Raw genomic sequence first — 23,457 nt, forward strand, 5'->3', positions numbered from 1 at the left:
GCTGCCACGAGGACATGCGATCTCCCCTGCCCACGTCCTCACTGCTGGGAAGGGAGGAACCTTGTCATTCCAGCTCCAGTGGCCCCGGGCTTTGCCTCAGACACCAGTGCAGCCCGCTGGGTCTAGCTACTTCCCTGATTCAATTTACAAACATTTCCCAAGCACCCACCAAGCCTGGGGTGGTGTACCAGGTGAGCTAGACACGGGGCAGACCGGTGCTCAGTACCGGAGGGCAGCTGCACGGAACCACAGACTGGGGTCCCATTGGTATGGACCCCCACAATCACCCACCTCCCCAGGATCCACAATGTGAGGAACTGCAGTTTTGAGCCCACCTCTTTTTTGGGAGTGGGGAGGGCAATTCTTGGTGGTGCTCAGGGTTTACTCCTGGTTCTGTGCTCAGGGATCACTTCTAGCTGGCCCCAGGGAGGAAATGGAGTGCTGGGGATCAAACCCAGTCAACTGCATGCAAGACAAGCCCCTTACTTGCTGCATTATCCATCAGGCTCTCTCTCCTTTTGGAGATAAGGAAACTGAGGCCAGAGAGGGGAAGTGGTTGCTTAGAGACAGAGCCAAGGCGAAGTCCATTGCGGCCGGTGCCCAGGTGGCTCTTCTTTCCTTCACATCAGCATTCTGCGGCCCACCCTCAGCCCAGACAAACCAAGGACTTCAAGAAGGAAGAGGAGGAGGAGGGGTGTTAGCCTCTCCAGAAAAGTTGATCAATTTGTAGCTCCAAAAGAAAAAAAAACTTTCCAGCTGACAGCCTTTAGTATACTTTCATTATTACTACTGCTCTTACTGTTTCATCAATTACAAGTTTTGTCACTTGAAAACTGTGACAAGGGACCTGACCGAGAGTACAGCAGGCAGGGTGTTTGCCTTGCATATGGAGGACCCCAGCCAAGAGTGACCCCTGAGTGCAGAGCCTGGATACGTCCTGAGCACCGTCGGAAGTGACCTCCAAAACGCAAACCAAAAAAGCCCCGCAAGATGGAACCAGCTCAGGCCTTCTCCAACACCGCGCGAGGCAGCGGCTCTGCACCAGGAGTTTTAGCCGGCGGGGCAGGCAGACGCTCCCTTTTCTTCTCTGGTCGGGTTGGAGAAATGCCCCTCTCTCCCTTGCACGGGAGTCTCCCCGCCCCGGGAAGGTGGGCCTTGTTGCCTGGGCGACAGCGGGGTTGTCTTGAGAGGCGGCTCCAGGAGCCAATAGTAGCCCGGAGGGGGCGGGTCCAGCTGGGCCTCGTACGGCGGCGGCGGCGGCGGCGGCGGCGGTGGGGCGCGCAGGTTTGCTGACCGCGGTTGGGGGAGGGGTGCGGGGATCGCGGGGCCCACGGGGCGCGGGGGAGGGTGGTGGTCGCGGGTGTACCCCAGCTCGGCCCGAGACACTTGTCCGCGGTGGGCGCGGGCCCGGACGGTCGGATCGAGGCGCCCAGGCGCGGCGCCCAAAGTTTTCGCCAGGCCCTAGCAGGGACAAGCTGCCGGGGCGGGGACGGCTGGGCGGGGTGGACACGCGCGATTCGCGGGTCGGAGCTGGGCCTGGTGTGGGACCGCAGTCCCGGAGGCCCCCTCTGCCGAAGAGCCTGCGGGCGCGGCGCGGGGGCTTGGCGGCTGGGGTGGGGGTTGGGGGCTTAAGCCGCTGTCGGCGGCCGGGATCCTCGGGTTCCAGGAGCCCAGCCCCAGCCCCCTCCGGGGGCCTGCCTGCTGGCCACGCTGGCCATGCCGGCCGCCTCCTCTCACGCCGTGTCTCTGTTGCAGGTGTCCTGTCTGGCTGGGCCCCCCTTGCCTGGTAAGCATGAAGCTCCTGGCTCTGGTGGCCGTGGTGGGCTATTTGCTGGTCTCGGCGGCAGAAGCCAACAAGGTGAGGGGGTGTCCGCACCAGCTCCGGCCCGGGTGTCCCCAGCGGCTGCTGCTGCCGCAGCTGCAGACTGCCCCTCACTCTCCTGTGGGCCAGGCTTTTGGGGGTGTGCCCGCCAAGCCACAGCTGCAGATCTCTCTAGGGGCGTGGAGGGGCGGGGTAGGGAGAAGCTAGAGAGAGCCAGGCCCTGCCTCCCGGGCCCCTTTCGGGCTTCCCAGCCTGGGAGGAGCTTGAGTTGGGGGGCGTTCCCAGAGTTTGCCCTGCCTCCCTTTGCTCCGCACCAGAGAGGTGCACGTTTCTGTCTTTGAGGGTGATCTAAATGCCAGGGGCTCCTGAGACACACCCCATCTTTCCTTAGGGCCTTGTGCCCGGGAGCTGGTTTGTGACCACTGGGGCTTTGGAGAAAGGTGGCATCTGACTTTGCTTCCTCTCTGGCAACTTCCAGGCAGGCATGCTTAGGGTTGGGTTCTGACCTGATCCAGAGAGGAGGAACTTTCCAAGGGCCTGACAGGGTCTCCCCAGGGAAAGACCCCATTTCCTCTTCACTCTTTTCCTTCCCCCAGCCCTAACATAGAAAGTCAGAGACGGGATGGCGGGTGGGGGGTGGGAAGAGGCAGATCACCAAGGCTGCAGGGCAGAGGGACATAGAGAAGGGTGTAGGGTAGAGCTCTGTCCCTTTCACCACACACACACACACACACACACACACACACCCCTCCTCTACCTTTGCAACCCTCAACAGCTTCTTGTAAGCTCCTTTTGTACCCTGGCTGGTGTCTTTTTATGTATTTTAGCTTTTGGGCCACACCCAGCTATGCTCAGGGCTTTGTCCTGCTTTGCATTCAGAAATCACTCCTGGAGATGCCCAGGGAACCCTCTGGGATGCCCGAGATTAAACCCGGATCGGACATATGCAACAGCCCACCCACTATACTATCACTCTGGCCCCTGGTGTTGGTCTTTTTTGTTTTTTTAATTTTCATAAAAGCAGTTCACAATAATTCATTACAGATAATATTCAAACACCAGTCCTACCACCAAGCAACTTCCCACCGCAATAAGAGGGAAATGTGTGAAGGTTGCTGTATTTCATTTTGGAGCCATTTAAGCCCGAATATAAGAGAGTAAAAGCAAGTATGTTAAAACCAAAGTAATGTGGGCTACTTTTGATAAGTAAGTAAGGTAGTGGGTAAGAGGTAGCGCAGCCACAACTGCGGCCACACGCTCCAGGAAATTCTGCAGCACTCTCTTCCAGGAGCTTTAGTTTATGGTCTCTGGGTCTTGGCCATTGATGAGATTACATGGTGCTGGGGGGAGTTTGTGGGTGTGACTGCCAAGCTACTGGAAAACTGGGAAGCTGGGGGGAGGAGGCCCAGTACCCATCCGAATGGACTTGGAGATCTCAGTCATAGGTTCCTGCATAACTGTGTTTTTTTCTGCTGATCTGTTCTTGAGTGAGGTTCATGCCATCCTGGTATTGGTCTTGAGGGTATGGGGAAGGTGAGGGCCTTCCTGTGGTCGCCTCCAGAACCTGGACCTGGAAGCCGAGAGTCCCTCCAGAGTCTTAGCCCAGGCCTGCCTGACCACTGTGTGTTTTCTCTTGCAGAGCTCTGAAGACATCCGGTGCAAGTGTATCTGTCCCCCGTACCGCAACATCAGCGGCCACATCTACAACCAGAATGTGTCCCAGAAGGACTGGTGAGCTTGCTTGGGTGGACCAGTGCCAGCCGTGCCTAGGGGAAAATTGGAGGGACTTGCTGGGAGTCTTGCCCACCTCCCCCACCCCCCAAGAGAGAAGTTTGCTCTCTCATTCCCTGCAAGAGTCTTGCATAGGAACGTTTCCAGTTACCCAACTGGAAACTGGACCCAGACCTCTGACTCCCATGAGGGGCTTCTGGCCAGACGAGTGGGCTTTGTTGTGCTTCCATATATTGGAAGAGACAGCAAGGTGGGTACGGCAGCCGTCAACAGTGGGGACGTCCATGTGCTTGGCATGGTCGTCCTTGTGCTGCCCCTCTGTGCCAGCCTCATCAGCAGAGGGGCAGGCCGTGTTCCCATCTGAGGAGAATTCAGATCAGACTCCTGGAGTCTAGTATGCATTTTTCTTATTAAAGATGGGAGGTAAAACCAGAGCAATAGTACAACAGGTGAGGAAATTTGCCGTGCACGGAGTTGACCCAAATTCCATCCCCAACACCCTATAGGGTCCAGCGAACCCACCAGGAATAATCCCTGAGCTCAGAGCCAGGAATAAGCCCAGAGCAGTGACAGGTGTGACTCCCCCAAAACAAAAAGATGGGAGGGGGCCAGAGCTCTACTATAGTCGTTCAGGCTGGTGCTGAGATGGGGGAGCTTACCGAGGGCAGCTCCGTTCTCTGTGGTGGTTTTATTGGTGCAGAGTTGGGGCCAATGGGCAGAAGCTTCATGATCGGAGTCAGTGTGAACTGAGAGAGCATATCTAACCCGGGTCATTTGGGGAGCTAGGAATCCCTGTTTTTGGAGGGATCTGAGCCCAGAGGCAGGAAGTCAGTGGTAAGGCCAGTGTAGAGGGGCGGGGAGGGGGCAGGTCGGTGCTGCCCGAGTATTCGGAGTCTTGGGTGGACTTTGCAAACATTCAGATTCCTAGTGCGTTCATTCGCTGCTGCCAGATTTGGGTTTAGTGATACGGATGGGGCTGGGATGGTGCATCTCGCAGCCTTTCCTCACAGCCTTAGTCCATCCCTCCTCAGCGATTTGGACACAGTTGGTCTAGCGTAGCTTCTTAAGCACCACGGTCGCCACCCCATGGCGGGGTGCAAGGTTTATTATCAGCAAATGTTTGATCTGTAAGCCTGTGTTATATACCTGAATACCCTTTGTACAAAAATTTCTGGGTTGGAGAGCTGGAGAGATAGTAGGAGGGTTAAGACGTTTGCCTTGCCCGCGGTTTGCCCAGTACAATCCCTGGCACCCCCTGTGGTCCCTCTCTGAGCATCACCAGGTTTCATGCCAGAGCAGAGTAGGAGCAACCCCTGAGCATGGCCAAGTATGGCCCCAAAACTCAAAAACAAATTTCTCAATGGGAGCAAATGGAGGAAGTCCAAGAAGCCACTCCAGGCTGCTCTGGGGCGTTTCGAGTCTTGTGGTCTTTGAATTGACCCGCTGTCCTGTGTCACTGAGCCTCAGTGTCAGTCCCTTGGCGCCTCTGTATACTGTGGCATTGATCCCATGTCAGAGCTGAGAGCAGTTCCAGGGAGATGGCGCCTGGGGCTGACTTTGCTTGCTAAGTCCTCGTGATCCCCTGCCCACGTGGTTCCCCAAGTACTACCAGGAGTGTGCGTTGCTCCCATCACCCCAAAACACACACACACACACACACACACACACAAATGAATAGTGAGCACACAGAATGTGCCTGTCCCCCTGCGTTGCTGCAGTGTCTGGCACAGAGTCATGGACGCGCTGTAGACGGTCTTGTCATTCGTCTCATCGACCCATTCTGTGGCCTCCTAGGGTCCTCACCAGGTGCAGGTTAGCCCAAAAAGTCCAGCACCTGCCCACAGCACTGGACCTGGCCATTCTGCCTGCTGCCCCAAGGGTTCCCAGAGTCCTTAGGCCTGAAGTTCGGAGAGGAGCTACCCAGGTCTTTCTGGAAGCTTGAGGTCACAGTTGACCAATGTCAGTGACCAGATCGACCAGTTTCCTGTGCCACGTCCCAGATACGCTAGCCAGAGGGCTTTGAGGTGTCCTCCCGGGCCTCTGCGATCATCCCAGGGAGAGCAGTTGAATCCGCCCAGACCTCTACCTGCTCACTGCCATCTCCTGCCCCAGGCAGTCCCAGCTCTCTAGCCTCAAACTGGCCCCCTCCCCACCAGACCTGTTCCAGTGGTGCGTGGGGGTGAGGGTCCAGGATTCCGGGGCCCTGCAGCACTGGCCTGGCCTTGGATGGGGCTGTGATCTGGCCTCCTCAAGCCCAGGCTGGAGGACATGGGTCATGTCTTAGGGTTTGTTTGTGCTCCATTACCACTGCTTCCTGCCGGTCCCAGCTGGGAGAAGACCCTTCCCCTGGGCTGGGCAGGCCAAAGCATCAGGGAGAGCGCCCGGAGCAGGGCAGCACCACGCTCCTTCCAGAAGCTGGCACCCTCTGCAGCACACATCTGTCCTGGAAACATCCTGGGGGAGACAGGGCCAGGCAGCTCTGCCCGGGAGAGGGGACCCCCACCAGCCTCTCCCTCGTCACTGCCCCTCTGTGCAGAGGGGGCCAGCAGCACTGGTGGAGTTCCGCCCCTGTTTGTCGGTGGGGGCCCAATCCACCCCCCACTCCAGTCCCCAGCAACAAGGAGGCGCAGAGGAGTAAGGCCATTCCCATCTCCGCTGTCTCTCTGCTCACCCCCCGCCCCCCCCTCAGTGCCCTGCTTGGCAGGGAGTCTTTGATATCCTTGTCAGAGAGCCTGGGAGCCCCCAGGAAGCACACCCTGTCCCCACCCCCAGCTTGGGAGAGCTATGCACAGCTTTGTTTGGCGGTCACACCTGTGATACTCAGGGATCCCACCTGGCTCTGTGCTCAGGAATTACTCTGGGGGGTGTTCAGAGGATCCTATAGGATGCTGGGGATTGAACCTGGGCCGGTGGCATGCAAGGCAAATGCCCTCCTCACCATACTATCACTCCAGACTCCCCAGAAGCCCTGTCCCCTGTGCCTCATTCCCTGGGCCTCGCCATTGGAAGGCCCACCCTCACGCCCCATCCTGGCCTTGCAGGGAATCCCTGCACCTCACAGAGACCTCCTGTGTCCCTGAGAGGGTGCTGGTGGAGGCACCCCAGAGAAGGGCGAGCCCTGGACAGAGACCAGCTGCCATCCCCTGCATCCTGCTGTCTGTGGACTTGGCACAGGGTTGCAGCTGGGGCGAAAGGGGGCCGGAACTGGAGGTGTCCAGCAGAGGGGCCTGGAAGCCACGTGGATGGCGTTAGGGGTAGAGGCACTTAGAAAGCTTTTTGTAAGCAAACATTCTAGGTTTGTTGTTTCATTCTCTCTCTTCTCTCTCTCTCTCTCTCTCTCTCTCTCTCTCTCTCTCTCTCTCTCTCTCTCCCCTCCCCTTCCCCCTCCCTCTCTCTCTCCTCACTCTGTTTTGGGGCCATGCCTCGTGGTGTTCAGGGCTTACCTCTGGCTCTGCACTCAGGAATCACTCCTGATGGTGCGCAGGGGGACCATATGGGGTCCTGGGGATTGAATCCTGGTCGGGCTTATTCAAGGCAAGTGCTCTTCCTGCTGTCCTGTCTCTCCTGCCTTAGTTTTCCTTCTTATCTTTTGGTTTGGAGGCCACCATCTGGCGGTGCTTAAGGGCTGCTTCAGTGTCAGCTGTGGATGCTCTCGGTCCTGGCTGGAGGAGCCTAGGGGCCCAAGGCTGGAGCTGCGCCGCCTGCGTGCAGAACCTGTCCTGGGGCCGGGGAAGTGGTCCACAGGGGAGGGCGCTTGCCTTGCATGCAGTACCACACATGGTCCCCAAGCCCCACCAGGGGTGACCCTTGAGCATGGAGTCAGCCCTGAGTACCGCCAGGCGTGGGTCCCAAACAAATAAGCCCATGGCCCTGGCCTGCATCACACCACGTATGTGGTGGCCTGTTGGTGGGGTGATAGAGGCCAAGGGGGCGTGTCCCCAGAGTTGGGGGCAGGAGGTCTTGTCTCTCATTCACTGGACCCTGCTCTGCCCGGGGGACTTGCCCTCCGGGCCGTGGAGGTGTGGTGGCCAGGTCGAGGCCCCCATCTGGGGAGCTGAGAGCTGAACCTTGAATGATGGGGGCTTTGGGGTGGGAATGAGGGATGGGTGCGGGAGGGAGGTGGGGTGCTGGGAGGGCGGTCAGAGGTGGACACATGCGGGATGGGTGGGCCGAGCCCTACAGCGGTGAAGCTGGACAGTGGGAACCAGGGGTCGGGGCAGCCCCAACTTCATTCTGCTCTGGAGACTCCAGGTGGTCCTGGAACAGCATGAAGGAGGGGAGCCCCAAGCAGGCCCCAGCAGCGGTGGGCAGCGGTGGGCAACGGTGGAAGGTTCTGGCCACTTCTGGAGCAGAAATGACGAGGCCCCAGCTGGGCCTGTGCAGGGCAAGAACAAAGAAGGCGGTGGCGTGGGCTGTTTAAGCCCACACACACCAGGCTGCACAGGGCTGAGCTGGGGGCTCTGAGCATCACCGTGGGCTGGGCGGGGGAAGTGTGGGGCGCGGGGGAGGCCTCGGGGGTCAGGGCTCCCGTGTCACCCTCCCGTGTCGTCCTCCCTCTCTCGGAGCCCCCCTCCTGCCCTGGAGGCTCCTCTCTCCCGCTCCGCCACACGCGCGTCTGTCTCTGTTGCAGCAACTGCCTGCACGTGGTGGAGCCCATGCCCGTGCCCGGCCACGACGTGGAGGCCTACTGCCTGCTGTGCGAGTGTCGCTACGAGGAGCGCAGCACCACCACCATCAAGGTGGTACCTGGGCCCCGCACCCACGGTCCCAGTCGGCACTTGCCCACAGTCCCATCCCAGCTCTGATACCCATGGTCTCAGCCGTGCCCGACACGCATGGTCCCAGCCAGGCACGACACGCATGGTCCCAGCTGGGGATGTGCCATTGGCCACCCCGGGGCCACACCACCCACAGTCCCAGTCCCAGCCTGGGGCCCGCATGCCATTAGTATCCCTGCTACCCTGCACCCACAGCTGTGTGCTTTGCTCTGGAACATTCCAATTGGCCACCGCACTAGCCATTTCCTGTTCTCAGACACTTGCTGCTCCTTACTGAATTCTCCCCTCCCCGTTCCCTTCCTCCCGTGATCCTCCCCACCTCATGCCCCATCCTCCCGCAGTCCTCCCTGTCCCACCGCCTTCCTGCTGCCGCCCCATGCTTTCCCACACTGCCCCCTCTGCCTTCAGGGGCTTCCATCTTCTGCCCCCCACCCAGCCTGTTCTCCTCTGAGCGGGCTCCAGGGAACCAGGTGTCTGCACCCTCAGTTCTGAGCCAGGTGTCGCCTGTGCTGGCAGGGAGGGGACATCCTGTCGTGGGGACCCAGCTACGTCCGATTCCTCATCCCTCAGGTCTCCCTCCGGTCCTTGGGAGACCCCCGCCTGGCTCTCGCCTTTTCTCTTTTCCCCCTTCCCGGATACCTGGGAGCCGGGCTCATGTCCACTGTGCTTAGAGGCCCCGTCAGGGAAGAAGCAAGTCCCCCCATAGGCCCAGCTTGGCAGCTGACCGGCTGCCCCCCAGACCAGATTCCCTCTGATGGTGCCAGGCCTGGCGGGAGGGCACGACACACTCCAAGAGCGGAGCCTGTGTCTGGGGTCACAGGGCCTCTCCCCCTTTCGTGCGTGGGGTCCGGGTGAGCACCTGGACTATGGCTGCCCCTGGGGAGGACCCCAGTTCATCTGCTCTGTGAAAGCCAACCTGGGACATAACCCCGCCCCTGCCCCCAACCATGAGATCCCAGTGAAACAAAGCAGCTCACAGGGTTCCCCCTGGGTGTGAGAGGTCACCCCACCCTGGCACCCCAGGAGGGTGGATGTGACCTCTGACCCCGAGTGACCCCTGAGGCCCGCTGTGTGCACCAGAGAGCCAGAGGGGAGCAGGCAGTCTCTGAACCGCAGCCCCCAACCTGCACCCAGCTCTTGGCCTCCAGGCTTCTCCCTGGGTGCTGCTTCTTCCTCCCCCTTAGGACCATTGCCCCCCCGCCATGCACCAGCTCCCCACCCCTAGACCCAAGACACTCCTATGGCCTGGACAACCCTGCCATCCCCACCCCAGGACACTCCCATGGCTAGGGCGACCGCTATCCCCACCCCAGGACACTCCCATGGCCAGGGCGACTGCCATCCTCCTGCCCCAGTCCCAGCAGCAGTGTGGGCTGTCAGAGCTGGACCCACTCCTGTGTCCTGTCCTCTCTGCTGGCCCCAGTGGCCTTTCTCTTGGCGTCCCTGGGTGGAAGAGAAGGTCGGCCAGCCCTGGGGGAGGCTCCCCCAAAGTGGTGTGGCCAGCAGCAGGGTGCGGGCAGGGCCAGGCTCACGGCTGCCCGTCCTGCCGCAGGTCATCATCGTCATCTACCTGTCAGTGGTGGGGGCCCTCCTGCTCTACATGGCCTTCCTGATGCTGGTGGACCCGCTGATCCGGAAGCCGGACGCGTACACTGAGCAACTGCACAATGAGGAGGAGAACGAGGTACCGAGAGGGGACGGGGCCCGTGGGCTGGACATTACCCCATTCCCCCGCCCCGAGGGCCAGACACCCATGCCTGGGAACCAAGGCAGGGGGCACCCCTAACCCCCACCCCGGGCCTCAGCACGGGTGCAGGGGAGCCCAGGGGATGTCAGATGTTGGGGACAAGCAGCACATGGCCAGGGCCTTGGGGTGGGCATCACGGTGGCCGCGAGAGGGACTGGGAGCATTCCGGGGACGATGCTGGACAGAGCTGCCTCGAGGGGACGCCGGCTGACAGCCTCGGGTGTGAAGCTGGGGTGTCCCGCAAAGGTGGGGGTGTCCGCCTGCCCCCCACACACACACCTGCGGGCTCCTGCTGCCCGGATAGAGGCCCAGGGAAGGGGTCTTGTGGGTCTGAGAAGTGTCACAGAGTTCCCCAACCCGCCTAGTCTAGGCGAGGCTCTGGGACCTCCCCTCACCAGCTGGCGGCTCTGCACGATGCCAGCCTGCACCCCTCAGTGCTGCTCTGCGCCTGGGGAGGTGCTGGTTACCACTGTCCAGGGTCTCCGTCAGGGGCCACAAGGGAGCCAGCAGGCCAGCCCAGTAAAGGGGGGGGGGGGGGGCTGGACCTGTCCTGGGAGAAGGATGGGACGGGGGGGACGTGTCCTGGGAAGGAAGAGCCACCATGGAGTGTGTGGCGGCAGGGAGCAGGGGGTCCCGACTGGGCTGCTGCATCCCACCCTGGGCGGGGGGCTCTATATGGCATGAGACCCCACGCATCCCAGGCACCCACCCCAGGAGGGTCAGAGGTAGGGCTCCGAGGTGGGTGTTGCCCTGGGAGGTTGTGCTGGGCCCGGGCGGGGGTGCTGGCCGTTGGGTGGTCCTCCTGCAGAGGAAACCTGGGGCCCACCTGGTGATTAATGCGCGGTAATAGCAGCTCTGATGGGGGCGCGCCCGCCCGGCTAATGAACACTCAGCCCTGGGGAAGGTGGTAATTGCAGCCTGGCCGGGGGAGCTGAGAGCGGCGCTGATTACACAGGGCTGCCGGCCCCGGAATGCCTGGCTCTCCCCTCGGTCTCCAGCGGGAGGGCAGCCCCCCTCCACCCAGGAGCTGGGGATCCCCACTGGGGGTCTTGAGAGTCACTGACAGCATGTTTGTGGGCGAGGCTCAGGGGGAGGGCAGGGGTCCACTCTGGTTCCTGGGAGCAGCCGCTGGCTCCCCGGGGTGGACAGCTCCTGGTGAGGAGTGGCAGAGGGGGTGAGGGGTGCCAGTCCCCTGTGCCCCCCTATGAGGCAGACCTCTACCTGACTGAGAAAGGGGCCTCTGGGGTCTCAGCCCAGAAGGTGCTAGGAAATAGGTTCAGGCTCTGATGCCCCAGCCTGAGGTGCAGCCTGACTAGGAAACCCTCGGAAGGCTCTGCCCCAACCCCCCACCCAGGGCTGGGTGCAGCTTCTCCATCCCCTCACCTGGGATTCTGTGGGGTGAATACCCGCCCCCCCCCCAAGGGTTCCCAGCTCGGCCCTTCCTGGCATCCACTGGACCCTTCTGACCTGCACACTCAGACGTCAGCACAGAGTCCGCTATCCCCAGGACAGAGCCCAGACCAGGTGACCAAGGACGGCTAGGCCTTCAGAGGCGATAGAGTAGAGAAAGGGTTCGATCACTAGCACCCTATAGGGTCCCCTGAGCACCTTCAAGAGTAATTCCTAAGTGCAGAGCCAGGAGTGACCCCTGAGCATCACTGAATGTGACCCACAAACCAAAACCAGAAAGCTGGTGGCAGGGTTAGGGGGCTCCGCTAGGCAGGGCCTGGGGGGGCTGTGCCCTTCTCTGGCCGTGAGTCTGGGAGAAAGGAAGACTTCCTGGTGGAGGGGGCATATGCGCACTCAGGGTGGGGAGCATGGCCGCCCAGCAGTAGGGGGTGTGTTACCCAGTGTCCAAGGACCCATACCCTCGAGAAACCCAGGCCCTGCATGTTGAGGGACACCCACTCTGCTGACCCACCTTCTCTGCGCCAGGTGGGGGCCAGGAGAAGACACTGCCCCAGGCAGCCTGGTCAGGCTGGACGGAGACAGAACTTTGGGGTTTGCAGCTGGTCCGCAGAGCACTTTTCCCTGAGGGAGCAAGGACAGGCCTGCCCAGGGAGGAGGGACTTCTCTTCCGCCCCAGACACAAGTCTCCAGGCCTGTCCGAGGAGGACCGAGCCTCCTCTGGACATCATCCCCCCCACACCCACCCGCCCTGCAGGAGTCTGGGACCCCCCGGGGGTGAAGCCTGGCTGCGTCCCAGGCCCCAGCCTGGAGCCAGCAGCGCCCCTGCCCGGAGGCTGGGGGCTGGAAGAGGAAGGGGCTCCCCCTGCAGCCCCAGGCCCGTGGAGGGAGATGAAAGCCCCCGGTTCCCTTTGAAAGGGCTGGCAGGCCCCCGTGGGCCCTGATTGTGGGGCGCTGCCGCCCCTGGATTCCAGCAGCATTAGGCCTAATCCCCCAGCTCAGACGCCCTTTGAAAGGAGGAAGCGAGCATGTTTGCTGGGGCAGAAATGGCAACAGAGCTGCGTTAGAAGTACGGGCTGGGCCTCTTTGAAGAGAGAGAAAGAAGGTCCGTGGGCTCAGAGAGTCTCTGGCCCTCATGCACAGCCCCGAGCCCCAACGGTGTCCAGCGGGCCTTGGTCCAGCCCGGGATCCCTGTGCGGGGGCGTCAGGGCCAAGGAGAAGATGCAGCCCCTGTGAGCCCCCTACCCCACCCCATATCAGCATGGTGGGTATCAGGGACAGGAGGGGGGCCTAATTCAGAAGTTCTGACCTCAGGCCCCTTTCCTCCGAGCAGGGGCGGGGCAAGGGCACCATTCAGTAGAAGATTCTAGAACCCTGTGAAATGCATGCCATGTTGTCAGAAGCAGGGCTGGGGGTCCCTGGCTCGGCCTCTGTATCGGTAGTGCCAAACCCCTTGAGCAGCTGCTGGAGACGCGAAGGCCCCAGCCCCCCACTGTGACTGTGGGGGGGGTGGTTGCCTGGGCTGGGGACCCTGCGAGGACAAGCCCTTCCAGCAGGCTGAGTCCTTTGGTGAAAGGACCCCCATTTGCAGCATGTCCCATGTGGGAAGTGCTTGGCCCTGAGGTTGGGGGTGGGGGACCTGGTGAGAGTGGGTGCCTGGGACAGCCGGCAGCAGAGCTCACAGCCCTTCCTGCCAGGCTACCTGGTCAGTCATCCGAGCTGCTGCCCATCCCCCTGCTCCACGGGGGAGGCCATGGGGACAGTCTGCCATGGGGCAGCTCCCGGTCCCTGGTAGTCCTGGGTGCTAGAAAAGGCTCCCCCGGGACTCGTGTCTGCCCCGGCTCAGCCACGTGGACCTCTAGGGCCTCCCCATGCCCAGCGGCAGCTCCTCAGGAGACCCTCCTGGGCCCCCCAGGGTCAGGGTAGCAACAGCGCCTCACCCGTGCCAGGGTGCTCGGAGCAGACGTCAAGGCTGAGGAGGGCAGATGGCGCCTGGCCTGCATTGCCGTGTCACCAAGTACCCAGTTCCCCGGCTGAGCGTCCCCGAGCCCCTGAGGGAGGAAGGCTCGGAAGTGGGGGTGCTGCTCCGACCCAGCCGCCGAGCAGGCTCCTCCAAGGCCCGATTCTGGCCTCCTGGGAACAGATGTGGAGTCTTTAATACCTGTTAATCAGACTATTAGCGATGGGAGCTCGGAGCCTCTCAGCGGCAGCTTTCCCCCACTTAGGCGCTGTTTGCTAAGACTTTACATGAAGGGAAAACAAATGAGACTGTGGTAATGCGGTGAATCACAGCTTGTTCCTTAATGCTCCGCTCTTGGCTCTCTGCGGCTCCCCGAGACGCAGCAGGCAAATGGGGAGACGCAGGGAGAAGGGGCCCCTGCCCAGCCTGGCCCGGGCTGCCCTGCCGGCTCCCCGGGGCCCAGGGGGGATGGAACGAGGAGTCCTTTCCAGCCGGAGCCACTCGGTTCTGACTGGACCTAGGCGGGGGGCACTGGACGGAGGGGGTAGGGGGTGAGGGGCACAGCTGAACCCGGAGGAGCAGAATGGAGAATGCACGAGGCCCCTCACAGGCAGCCCCCTCCGCAAGCACCTCCTTACTCCTCCTTTCACTGCCTGTCAGCCACAGGTTGGGGACTTTCAGGATCGCCATGTTCTTGGGGTCCTGCCCGGCTACCTCTGCTTGATCCCTTTAGGAAGAAGCTTTGGTTTTCTGGACGGGGAGGGAAGATGGTGCCCAGCACGGGTCCCTGGCTGAGGCCAAGGGAGGTGTTGGGGCTGAGGTCTGAGCCCAGAGTGATTCCAGCATGTTCTTCACTCCTGTGTTTAACAGAGCTCCTGTTCTGCCAGTCTGCACACTCGGGACTGTCCCTGCACACTCAGGACTGTCTGTGCACACTGAGGACTATCCCTGCACACTCAGGACTGTCCGTGCATACTCGGGACTGTCCTCTGCACGCTCAGGACTATCTGTGCAAACTCAGAACTGTCTGTGCACAGTCAGGACTGTCCGTGCAGACTCAGGACTGTTCATGCACACTCAGGACTGTCTCTGCACGCTCAGGACTATCTGTGCAAACTCAGAACTGTCTGTGCACAGTCACGACTGTTCGTGCACACTCAGGACTGTTCATGCACACTCAGGACTGTTCATGCACACTCAGGACTGTCTCTGCACGCTCAGGACTGTCTGTGCACACTTAGGACTGTCTGTGTACACTCAGGACCACCTGTGCACACTTGGGACTGTCTATGCACACTCAGGGCTGTCTGCACACTCAGGACTATCCGTGCACACTCAGGACTGTTTGTGCACACCCAGAACTGTCTCTGCATGCTCAGGACTGTCTGTGCACACTCAGGACTGTTCATGCACACACAGGACTGTCTCTGCACACTTGGGACTGTCCGTGCACTCTCAGGACTGTCTCTGCATGCTCAGGACTATCTGTGTACACTCTGGACTGTCTGTGCATGCTCGGAACTGTCCATATACACTTGGGACTGTTCGTGCACACTCAACTGTCCTTGTACACGTGGGACTGTTCATACATATTCTGGACTGTCTCTGCACACTTGGGACTATCTGTGTGTACTCAGGACTATCTGTGCACACTCGGGATGGTCTCTGCACACTTGGGGCTGGCTATGCACACTGGGAACTGTCTATACATGCTCAGGATTGTTCTTGCATGCTTGGGACTTTATTCTATTATTCCATGAATCCTTCTAGCCAGACCATCTCTTCATCTGCTGTACTTTTTGTCAAACTGGTGACAGCCAGGAGGTTGGGAAGTCGAGTTAGTGTCATGGTCAGCAATGGGCAGAGCAGGGGATATCGGGGGCATCACACTCAGCGGCGTGTGTGAGAGAGAAATAGAGAGTGAATGGATGTGTGTGAGGTGAGGGGCGTGAGTGTACTGTGTTTTGGGGGGCTGTGTGTGAAGGGATATGTGTGAGAGTGTTATGAGGAGGTGTGTAAGGTGTGAGTGTATGTGTGTGAATGTTGTGAGGGGGCATAAAGTGTTAAGTGTGAGGAGGTGTGAGAGTATGTGTGTGAGTATGTATGAGTATTATATACAGCGTTTGAGTGTTGTGAGGGGACATGTGAGGTGCATGAGAGTATGAGAATGTGTGAGGGGGTGTGAGTGTCTTGTGTGAGTGTTTTGAAGCAGTGTATCCTGAGAGCATTGTGAGGGTGTGAGTATGTGAGGTGTATGTGTGTGAGTGTGAGGGAGTGTGAGTGTATGTGTGTGTGTGTGTGTGTGTGAGGCGGCATATGTCTGAGAGTGTTGTGAGGGCGTGAGTGTGTGAATGTGAAGGGATGTGAGTGTATGTGTGAGAGTGTATATGGGAGTGTCGTGTGGGTGTTGTGAGGGGGTATGAGTGTGGTGTATGTGAGTGCGTGTGGGCGTGAGACGCCGTGTGTCTGTGAGCAGGAGTGAGTTGTGCCTGTTGTGTCACCTGGTGAACGTACTTTCTCCCAACGCGGCCCAATAGCCTGGAAAGACCAGAGTGACCTGCAGGGCACTCAGCCTCTAAGTGGCCGGGGTTGGGGAAGGCCCTGGAAGGAAGTGGCCCCTGCAGGCCAGCTGGAGGCCTGGAGGCTGGATCCGGGCTCCGTGCGCCCCCTGCCTGGCGCTGCCGGCACTGCACCGCAAAGGGACCCTCTCTCCTCACCTCCCATTCCTCCGGGAGCTTCCAAGGTCCCCGACAAGGGTTTCCTGGGGGTACGTGTCTCCCTCCACTGCACCCGGGGCAGTGCTCCCAGGAAGTGACTTAGAGCCCTGTGGCCCTGGGTGACAGCGAGTTTCAGCCCAGCCGCTGTTCGGAAACTGCCAGCTCGCTCGTGCCTGCCCCGTCCCCGGCCGCCCCCCTCCGCCCGGCCTGGCAGCTGTGTGGCGACAGAAGCCGTGCCAGCTTGGGGCATTAGAAGCAAAGTTGCATTTACTGGGCGGCGCTGGGCTTAGAGAGGTGTGCTAATCCCTTAAGAGACGTGTGGCAGGAGATGAGAGGCAGGGAGAGCTCAGGAGGAAATCCCCACGGGGGTGTGGGCCTGGCCCTCAGCTCTAATTCCCCCAAAGATCAGGTTCAGGTCCTGCAGGAAATGCAGGGGCTCGGGAGGCGAGAGTGGTAATTAGGGGAGAAGGCCCCTTTTGAGGACAGAAACCCATACAGAGCAAAGGGAAGGGGAGGGGCCAAATCAGCTGTCAGCAGAGGGGCCGGCCCCATACTAGGGCAGCTGTGAGGGGGTGGAGGAGTGCAGGGGTGAGGGGTGGGGGTCCAGAATATAAGAGTGGGTGTGCAGGGGTGTGGGGTGCGAGTGTGAGGATGTCCAGGGGTGTGGGGTACAGGTGTAAGGGGGTGCAGGGGTGTGACGATGTGCATGGGGTGCTAGTGTAGAGGGGTGCAGGTGTGCAGGGGTGTGGGGTGCGAGTGTGAGGATGTGCAGGGGTGTGGCATGTGGAGATGAGGATGTACAGGGGCGTGAGGCACAAGTGGGAAAGTGCAGGGGTGTGAAGATGTGCAGAGGTGCTGGTGCGCAGGGGTGTGAGGAGGTGCGGGGGTGCAGGGGTATGGGTTGCGGTGGGTGCAGGGGTGTGAGATGCGGGTGTAAGGATGTTCAGGGGTGTGAAGATGTGCAGGTGTGCAGGGGTATGGGTTGCAGGGATGAGGGTGCAGCAGTGTGGGGTGCAGTGAGTGCTGCACATTTTCATCCTGCCAGGCTCCATGGGGGACACTGCATCCCCCCATCGGGGAGGAAGGCCTTGCACCAGCCCCCACCCACTGGAGCAAGGTCCTGGGGGGCTCTTTCTGGGCAAGCTCTTGGGGTCCCTCACCACTACTAGGGTGGATGCGCCGCCAGGGGTCTCGGTATTGATGAATGCGAGACTGAGCTCTGCCACCCCGCCGGGGGCGGGACGAGACAGGCTGCGGGGTAACCGATGTGACCGACCGTCGTGGTGCCTGGAGCCCACTCTGTGGCCCCTGGTTCCCAAGCCCCACCTGGAGTTGCCCCGCGGACACTGAGCCGCCCCACCCACCCAGCACAGGGCGCTGGGCCCTGGGAGTGAGCCGCCCTGGTGGGAGGGCGCTGCCTCCCCGTCCAGGGGAGTCCAGCGCGGGGGTGCTGCGGGGCGTGTGCAAATCTCTCTATCTCCCTGCAGGATGCTCGCATGGCCGCCTCCGCAGCCGCCCTGGGAGGCCCGCGGGCCAACACGGTGCTGGAGCGTGTGGAGGGCGCCCAGCAGCGCTGGAAGCTGCAGGTGCAGGAGCAGCGCAAGACAGTCTTCGACCGACACAAGATGCTCAGCTAGAGGGTCGGGTTGGAGCCGGGCCCACCCGAGACACCTGGAACCAGGCCCGCCTGGGACGCACACAGAGCCATGGGCACCTGGGGCGCGGGGAAGCCGGGGCCACTGTTCGCCCCCCCCCCCCCCCACAGCTCCCCCGGCCCCCTTCACTTCTCCCCTCCTGAGAAAAGCCATGCACAGCCAACCGATGTGCTTCCGGGACACGCGTCTCTCAGCTGGCCCCTCTACAATGGGGTGCAGACCGAGGCCTGCTCCTCCCTCCTGTGCCCGACGACCTTTGTGCAGCCCCTGCCAAGGTCTTAGCAGCCTCAGGATGCAGCCACCCCTGTGGTGCTCAGGTCACCCCCAGACGGTCATCCCAACTTCCCGCGGCCCTTATGGGATGCGTGGCAGCCACAGCCCCTCTTGCTCTGCTGCCTCACCCCTACTTTCACCAGAGCCCCCCCTCCCCCATGTCTGCAGTTACCGAGCCAGTCGGCCTGGCTGCCGCCCTAGCCCCACTCCCGCAGTGTCCCCGACCCCCCTGCATGGAGAGAGGCGTGTCTGAGAACCAGGAAGCAGCCATTAAACTGTGTGTCTCACCACCCTGCGTCTCCAGAGCCCCGAGAACTGAGCGCGGGTCCCAGGGGGGCCCTGCTGGGGAGTCGGGGGCTCGGGTGGGGAAGCCCCTCACACGGAGGGCTCCAGCAGCTCCTCCTGCTTCCACAGGGTAACTGGCTCAGGGGTGGGTGACTCCAGGAGCGCCTGGCCTTTGTGGGAAGTGCAGGGGCAGCGCCCCATGTCAGAGGGGGCTCCCCACAAGGCCCACACTGCCTTCAGGAAGCACGGCCGTTGTTCAGGGGCAGCTCCCATGGGACCCCCATTCTGTCCCAGCCGGGCAGGGCCAGCTAGAGCTGGGCGTCCAGTGGGGGCCGTGCGGGTGGGATCGGATGGAAGTTCCTGCCCTCAGGGTTTGTCTGAATAACGCTTCCTGGGCGCCCCCCCCATCCCCTCGCTGGCTCCTTGGTGGGGACGCGGCCCAGGAGAATGACCAGGTTGGCCCTAAAGGGGACAGAAATGCTGAATGGGTCCTAAGAGATGGGGCAGGCTTGGGGGGCGGGTCCCGGGAGTGAGTGCATAGCTGGCATCCCACATGGGTGCAGCGGGGGCCGGGTGGTGGAGGGCGGGGAGGGACACACAGGACAACGACACTGGGGGCCGGGCAGTGGACATCGGCACCCACAAGGCTTCCCTCCATGCTTGCCCACACACCTTCACTGCACACTCACACCTGCCCACACACCCTTACACCTGCTCCCCTGCACACCCTCACCACCTGCCCCACACCCTCGCCACCTGCCCACCCACTCCCGTCGCCTGCCCACACACTCTCACCACCAGACGCAAGCAGGGATCCTGGCCCATGGCACAGAAATCAAGTGAAGTAACACTCACTCCCATGCGCGAAAGGAAGCGTCCCAAGCACTCAGACCGTTGACAGTGGCGACCCCCTGGCTCAAGTGGCAGGCAGCATCGGGGCCAGCCAACGGAGGTGATGGGCCTGCCGACCGGGCAGGAGGAGCCTGTCAGAGACCTTCCGGCCAGACCGTCCCTCTGAAACACCCGGATGTCTCTGAGTCCTCCTTAAGTCCAGCCCGTTTGGGGGGAGATCTAACAGGCGTGGTCCGAAGCCAGCAGCGGTCACTAGCAGTGAGCCCCAGGGTGGGAGCCCATGAACCAGGAGGCCGACTTGTCTTGAAGGATTGAACCCGTCACTGGCCTCACCACCGCGTCAGGCCCTGGTTTCCTGGCGGTTGGTTCCCAGGGCAACCCCTCTGGTCAGGACGCAAGCAGGGATCCCGGCCCACAGCACGGAAACAAAGTCAAGTAACTCTCACTCATGCGCGACAAGAATGTCCGTGCCCTGCTCACACTCATCTCACCCACACCAGCCCCTGAGCACACCTGCGTCGGACACGGCGGAGCCCTAGGGCTGGGCTCGGTCCAGGCTTGGTCCAGGCTCGCTCGGCCCTGCGGATCGCGGGGGCCTGTAGAGACCATCGGCTTCCTGGACCTCCAAGGCCAGCTCACCTCCCTGTGCCCACATTCCCTGCATCCTTCCTGCCACCGTGCCAGCCTTGCCCGGCCACAGCTTGTCAGCCTGGGAAGCCAGCCCCCTTCCCGCCATGGCATTCATTTGCCCCGGCTTTAGTCCTTTCAGGGGCTCCGTCTAACTCCTAGATGACCCTCTGCTCACAGCCTTCTCCCCTGGTGGGAATTCCACCTCTCCTGACATGACAGCTCCGAAGTGGGGGGACCCTCCCCACCCACTCCTTACTCCCACCCGCCTTCTGGGCTTCCCGCCTCCCTGGACTGCACCCCCCCCCCCCCATCCCCACAGCATCTCTTCAACCCTGCCCTGTCTCCTGCCCCTTCTCGGTATATTGATGTTCCCTTCTGTGGGGCTGGAGAGTACAATGGGTAGGGCCTTGACTTGATCGATCTGGGTTTGATCCCCAGCACCCCGAGTACCATCAGTACAGAGCTGGGGAAGCCCTGAGCGCTGCTGGGTGTGGTCCCAAAGCCCCCCAGATGAAGTCCTCTGCCCAAAAATCTCTGTGGTCTCTGCACCCACCTCCGGATCCTCTCACCTTCACAGTCCCCCATTTTTGCATTGGTTTCCCCCACCGCTCCATATCCCCAGCCCTTTGCAGCCCAATCACCTGTGACTGTAGGGCCAACCCAGAAGATGTCATTATACTCATCTTTCTGGCGTCTGTTTCTTCCATGCCACGGTCCTCCGCCCCTGAGCATCTTTCTGGGCCCCAGGCCTGACCATCCCACCCGGATGTCTGGGCCTCTACTCACAGCCTGCTCAGCTCACCCTCAAGTATTGCCTTATTTTACTATTTTGGTTTTATTTGGGGGGCTACATGCAGAGATGTTTAGGGCTTACTCCTGGCTTTGTGCTCAGGGATCACTCTTGGTGAGGCTCGGGGGACCATATGGGGCACCAAGTATTGAACCCAGGTCAGCTGCGTTACGGTGACCTAACCACTGTGCTGTCCCTCTGGCCACTCGCCCCGTGCCCTCCTGAGGGTTCCAGGTGCTCCAATACTAGCCTAATGCAGCCCTCTGCTGTGGGCCAGTCATCTGAGCTGCCACTGGACTCTCCCCTGGGTGCCAGGGACCCTTCAAAATCCAGGTGCCAAAGAATAAATTCTCCTTTCCCCAACCAGTTGGCTGCTTTCGTTCCCTTTGACTTGGTGGTGCCCCTTCTCCCTCCACCCACACTACACACACACACCCACACACACCCACACACACACACACTGGTCAAGTCAGAAACTCGCAGCTCATCCATCCTGCTCTCGATTCTTCCCTGCGGTTCACACATCCTGTCGCCAAGTCCTCCGGCCTTCCAGACAGCCCCTCACCTCTGCCACTACAACCAGCTCAGTTCTGTTTCGTTTCGTTTGGATTCGGGGTGGGTGGGGGGAGCCCTCCTGTCCCCGTGGTGCCCGCACTTGAACCCAGGCGAAGCCTACACGCACGTCTCATCTGCCGGCCACTTTTCTCCTGTAGTGCTTTGTGTCTTGGGGCCACACCCGACTGTGCTCAGGGATCACTCCTGGCGGGACTCAGGGGGCCATATGTGGTGCTGGAGATGGAATAGGGGTCCACCAGGTGCAAGGGGGAGTGCCTCCCCGCTGCCGTGCCCTGGCCCCTCTCTCGTTCCATTCCTTCCTGTGGCCCTGCATCCTCAAGGCCCATCTCGCCTCCTCTCTTGCCCTCAGCCTCACAGCCCACGGGCAGTTACCAGGTGGGCCCCAGCAGGCCCTGAAAGGGGAGAAGCGGGGCATCCCCAGACCCGTGCTTCCTAGGTGGCAGGGACGCGGGAGCACGACACTGCGTGCAGGGAGCACTCACTGACCTGCGTCTGCACCAGGACCTGGATTCACGGACCAGGGGGTTTTCGACGACAATGCGCCCCCCCTTTCTTCTTTGTCTCATCGCTGCAGGGGGGCCGAGCCTGACCCACCTCACCCGCAGTGACCCCCGAGGATATCCCCAGGAGGACAGAATTAATGGGGTCACAGCACAGAATTCATGGGCTCAACCTTTGGTGTGCAGGAAGGAAACAAGGTCAAAAGGGAGCCAGGGTCAGACAGAGCAAGGAAGCACTGAGGGCTGCCCCCCCAAGTGTCCCCAAAGGCCAGTCCGCTGGGCAGACTCGGGAGGGCCACAGTGACCACAGAGCTGAGACCAGCGCAGTGCTGGCCGCTCCCTAGCCAGGCTACTCAGACAATGTGGGGAGCCCTTGTGCCCCGGCCCATCTGAGCCGGGCTCACCCCATGGCATGGGCTTCAGTGGGTGTCACTCCCCAGGTCCCCTCCCACACGCTCAGCGCCCCACGGGGGTCGCCTGGCCTTTTATCACTGACCCCCGTGGTGGCCGGACCTCTCCCCATCACCTCCTATAACCCCCCCCCGCGCACACACACCCGCCCTCAGACCCTCCCCGTCAAGATTCTGTGGATCCCGCAGGCCCCCCCCAAACCCCGACCCTCAGCCAGACCCCAGCATCAGGCAACGGACGCCCCACCACCGTCTCACTGCTGCCCAAATCAGGGGCTGCATGGCATGGGTGACCCACAGCAACGTGTGCTCGTCTAGACAACTTTGCTCTGAAGGCTGCGCCCCACCCATGGGGTCGGATGCCACAGATGGGGGTCAGGGTTTGTTCTGGGAAGTGTGAGCACGGCCAACTGGCTCGGGGCAGAAGCCGTGGGCTCTGCTAAGCAGCCTCACTCTCCCCCCCAGCCTTCGGGCTGCAAGGCCTGTGTGCAGGGGGGGCTCTGCACCCAGGGGGGTGACTCCCACCAGGTACCAAATACTGGGCATGGGACCGTCCCACACCAGCCGGACCCTCACACCCTTTAGCGCAGCTGGGGAGGCACCAGAGCCTGCTGCCCAGGGACAAGGCCACAGTCACTCTCTGGCCTGTAAACTTGGCAAACTAAGGCAAGTCAATCTCTCCTGGAAGTTATATGAGAGACCAGTGTGTGTGTGTGTGTGTGTGTGTGTGTGTGTATGTGTGTGTGAGAGAGAGAGAGAGATGCACACACACACATGCACACACACACATGCACACATGTGCACACACGAGTGAGAGGGAGGGAGAACAGAGAGTCCAAGAGAAAGTGGAAAAGGAAGAAAGTGAGAAGGGCGGGGAGAGACCCGGCACCCAGCAGGTCCAGGGGTCCTCTTGTCTGCTACTCTCTGGCCGACAGGAACGAGGTGTCCCCATGGCCACCGTGTGACCAGCTGCCCCCTCAGCACCCCCACGCTCTCTCTGCCTGTAGGAAACTGGGGTTCCCTCGTGGGAAACCTGGTCTCCCACTCTCACTCGTGTGTTTGGCGCCTGTGCTAGCTGGGTGCACCCCCTCCCCGAAATCACTGCAGGGGGTGAGGGGACTTCAAGGGCGCATCAAGCCACTCGGCTTCCTGGCACCCCGGCCCTGAAACTGCCCCCCAAGAGTCCCCAGAGTGCCAGTGATCACCTCCAGATGGGAGCCTCCAGGCCCGATCCGAGAGGACCCCCACAGTCCCTCACCTCACACCGCCTGGTCCTGCGTGCTCACAGGCATTTCCTGAGCGCCCCCGCCTGGCCCTCCCGGGC

General features: G+C 61.3%; 2 protein-coding genes across 2 annotated transcripts in view; one reads left to right on the forward strand and one right to left on the reverse strand.

Moving 5' to 3' along the window:
• Positions 1-1,718, reverse strand: part of IGFN1 (immunoglobulin like and fibronectin type III domain containing 1) — a 54,344-nt gene extending 52,626 nt beyond the window's left edge. The window contains exons 1-3 of the mRNA XM_056110530.1: positions 1,699-1,718; positions 1,367-1,536; positions 1,155-1,289 (exon numbers count right to left, since the gene is read on the reverse strand). Of these exons, the coding sequence (XP_055966505.1) occupies positions 1,155-1,289; positions 1,367-1,536; positions 1,699-1,718 (325 nt within the window). The remainder of the gene's footprint in view (positions 1-1,154; positions 1,290-1,366; positions 1,537-1,698) is intronic.
• TMEM9 (transmembrane protein 9) lies at positions 1,242-17,870 on the forward strand. The gene is made up of 6 exons (XM_056110704.1): positions 1,242-1,284; positions 1,756-1,858; positions 3,462-3,553; positions 8,184-8,292; positions 9,884-10,015; positions 17,650-17,870. Exons 2-6 carry the CDS (start codon positions 1,793-1,795, stop codon positions 17,797-17,799), a joined length of 549 nt encoding a protein of 182 aa, XP_055966679.1. The 5' UTR covers positions 1,242-1,284; positions 1,756-1,792; the 3' UTR covers positions 17,800-17,870.
• The last annotated feature ends 5,587 nt before the right edge of the window (positions 17,871-23,457 follow it).

The sequence above is a fragment of the Sorex fumeus genome, unplaced genomic scaffold (genome assembly GCF_029834395.1).
Source record: "Sorex fumeus unplaced genomic scaffold, SorFum_2.1 ptg000010l, whole genome shotgun sequence".
Classification (NCBI taxonomy): domain Eukaryota; kingdom Metazoa; phylum Chordata; class Mammalia; order Eulipotyphla; family Soricidae; genus Sorex; species Sorex fumeus.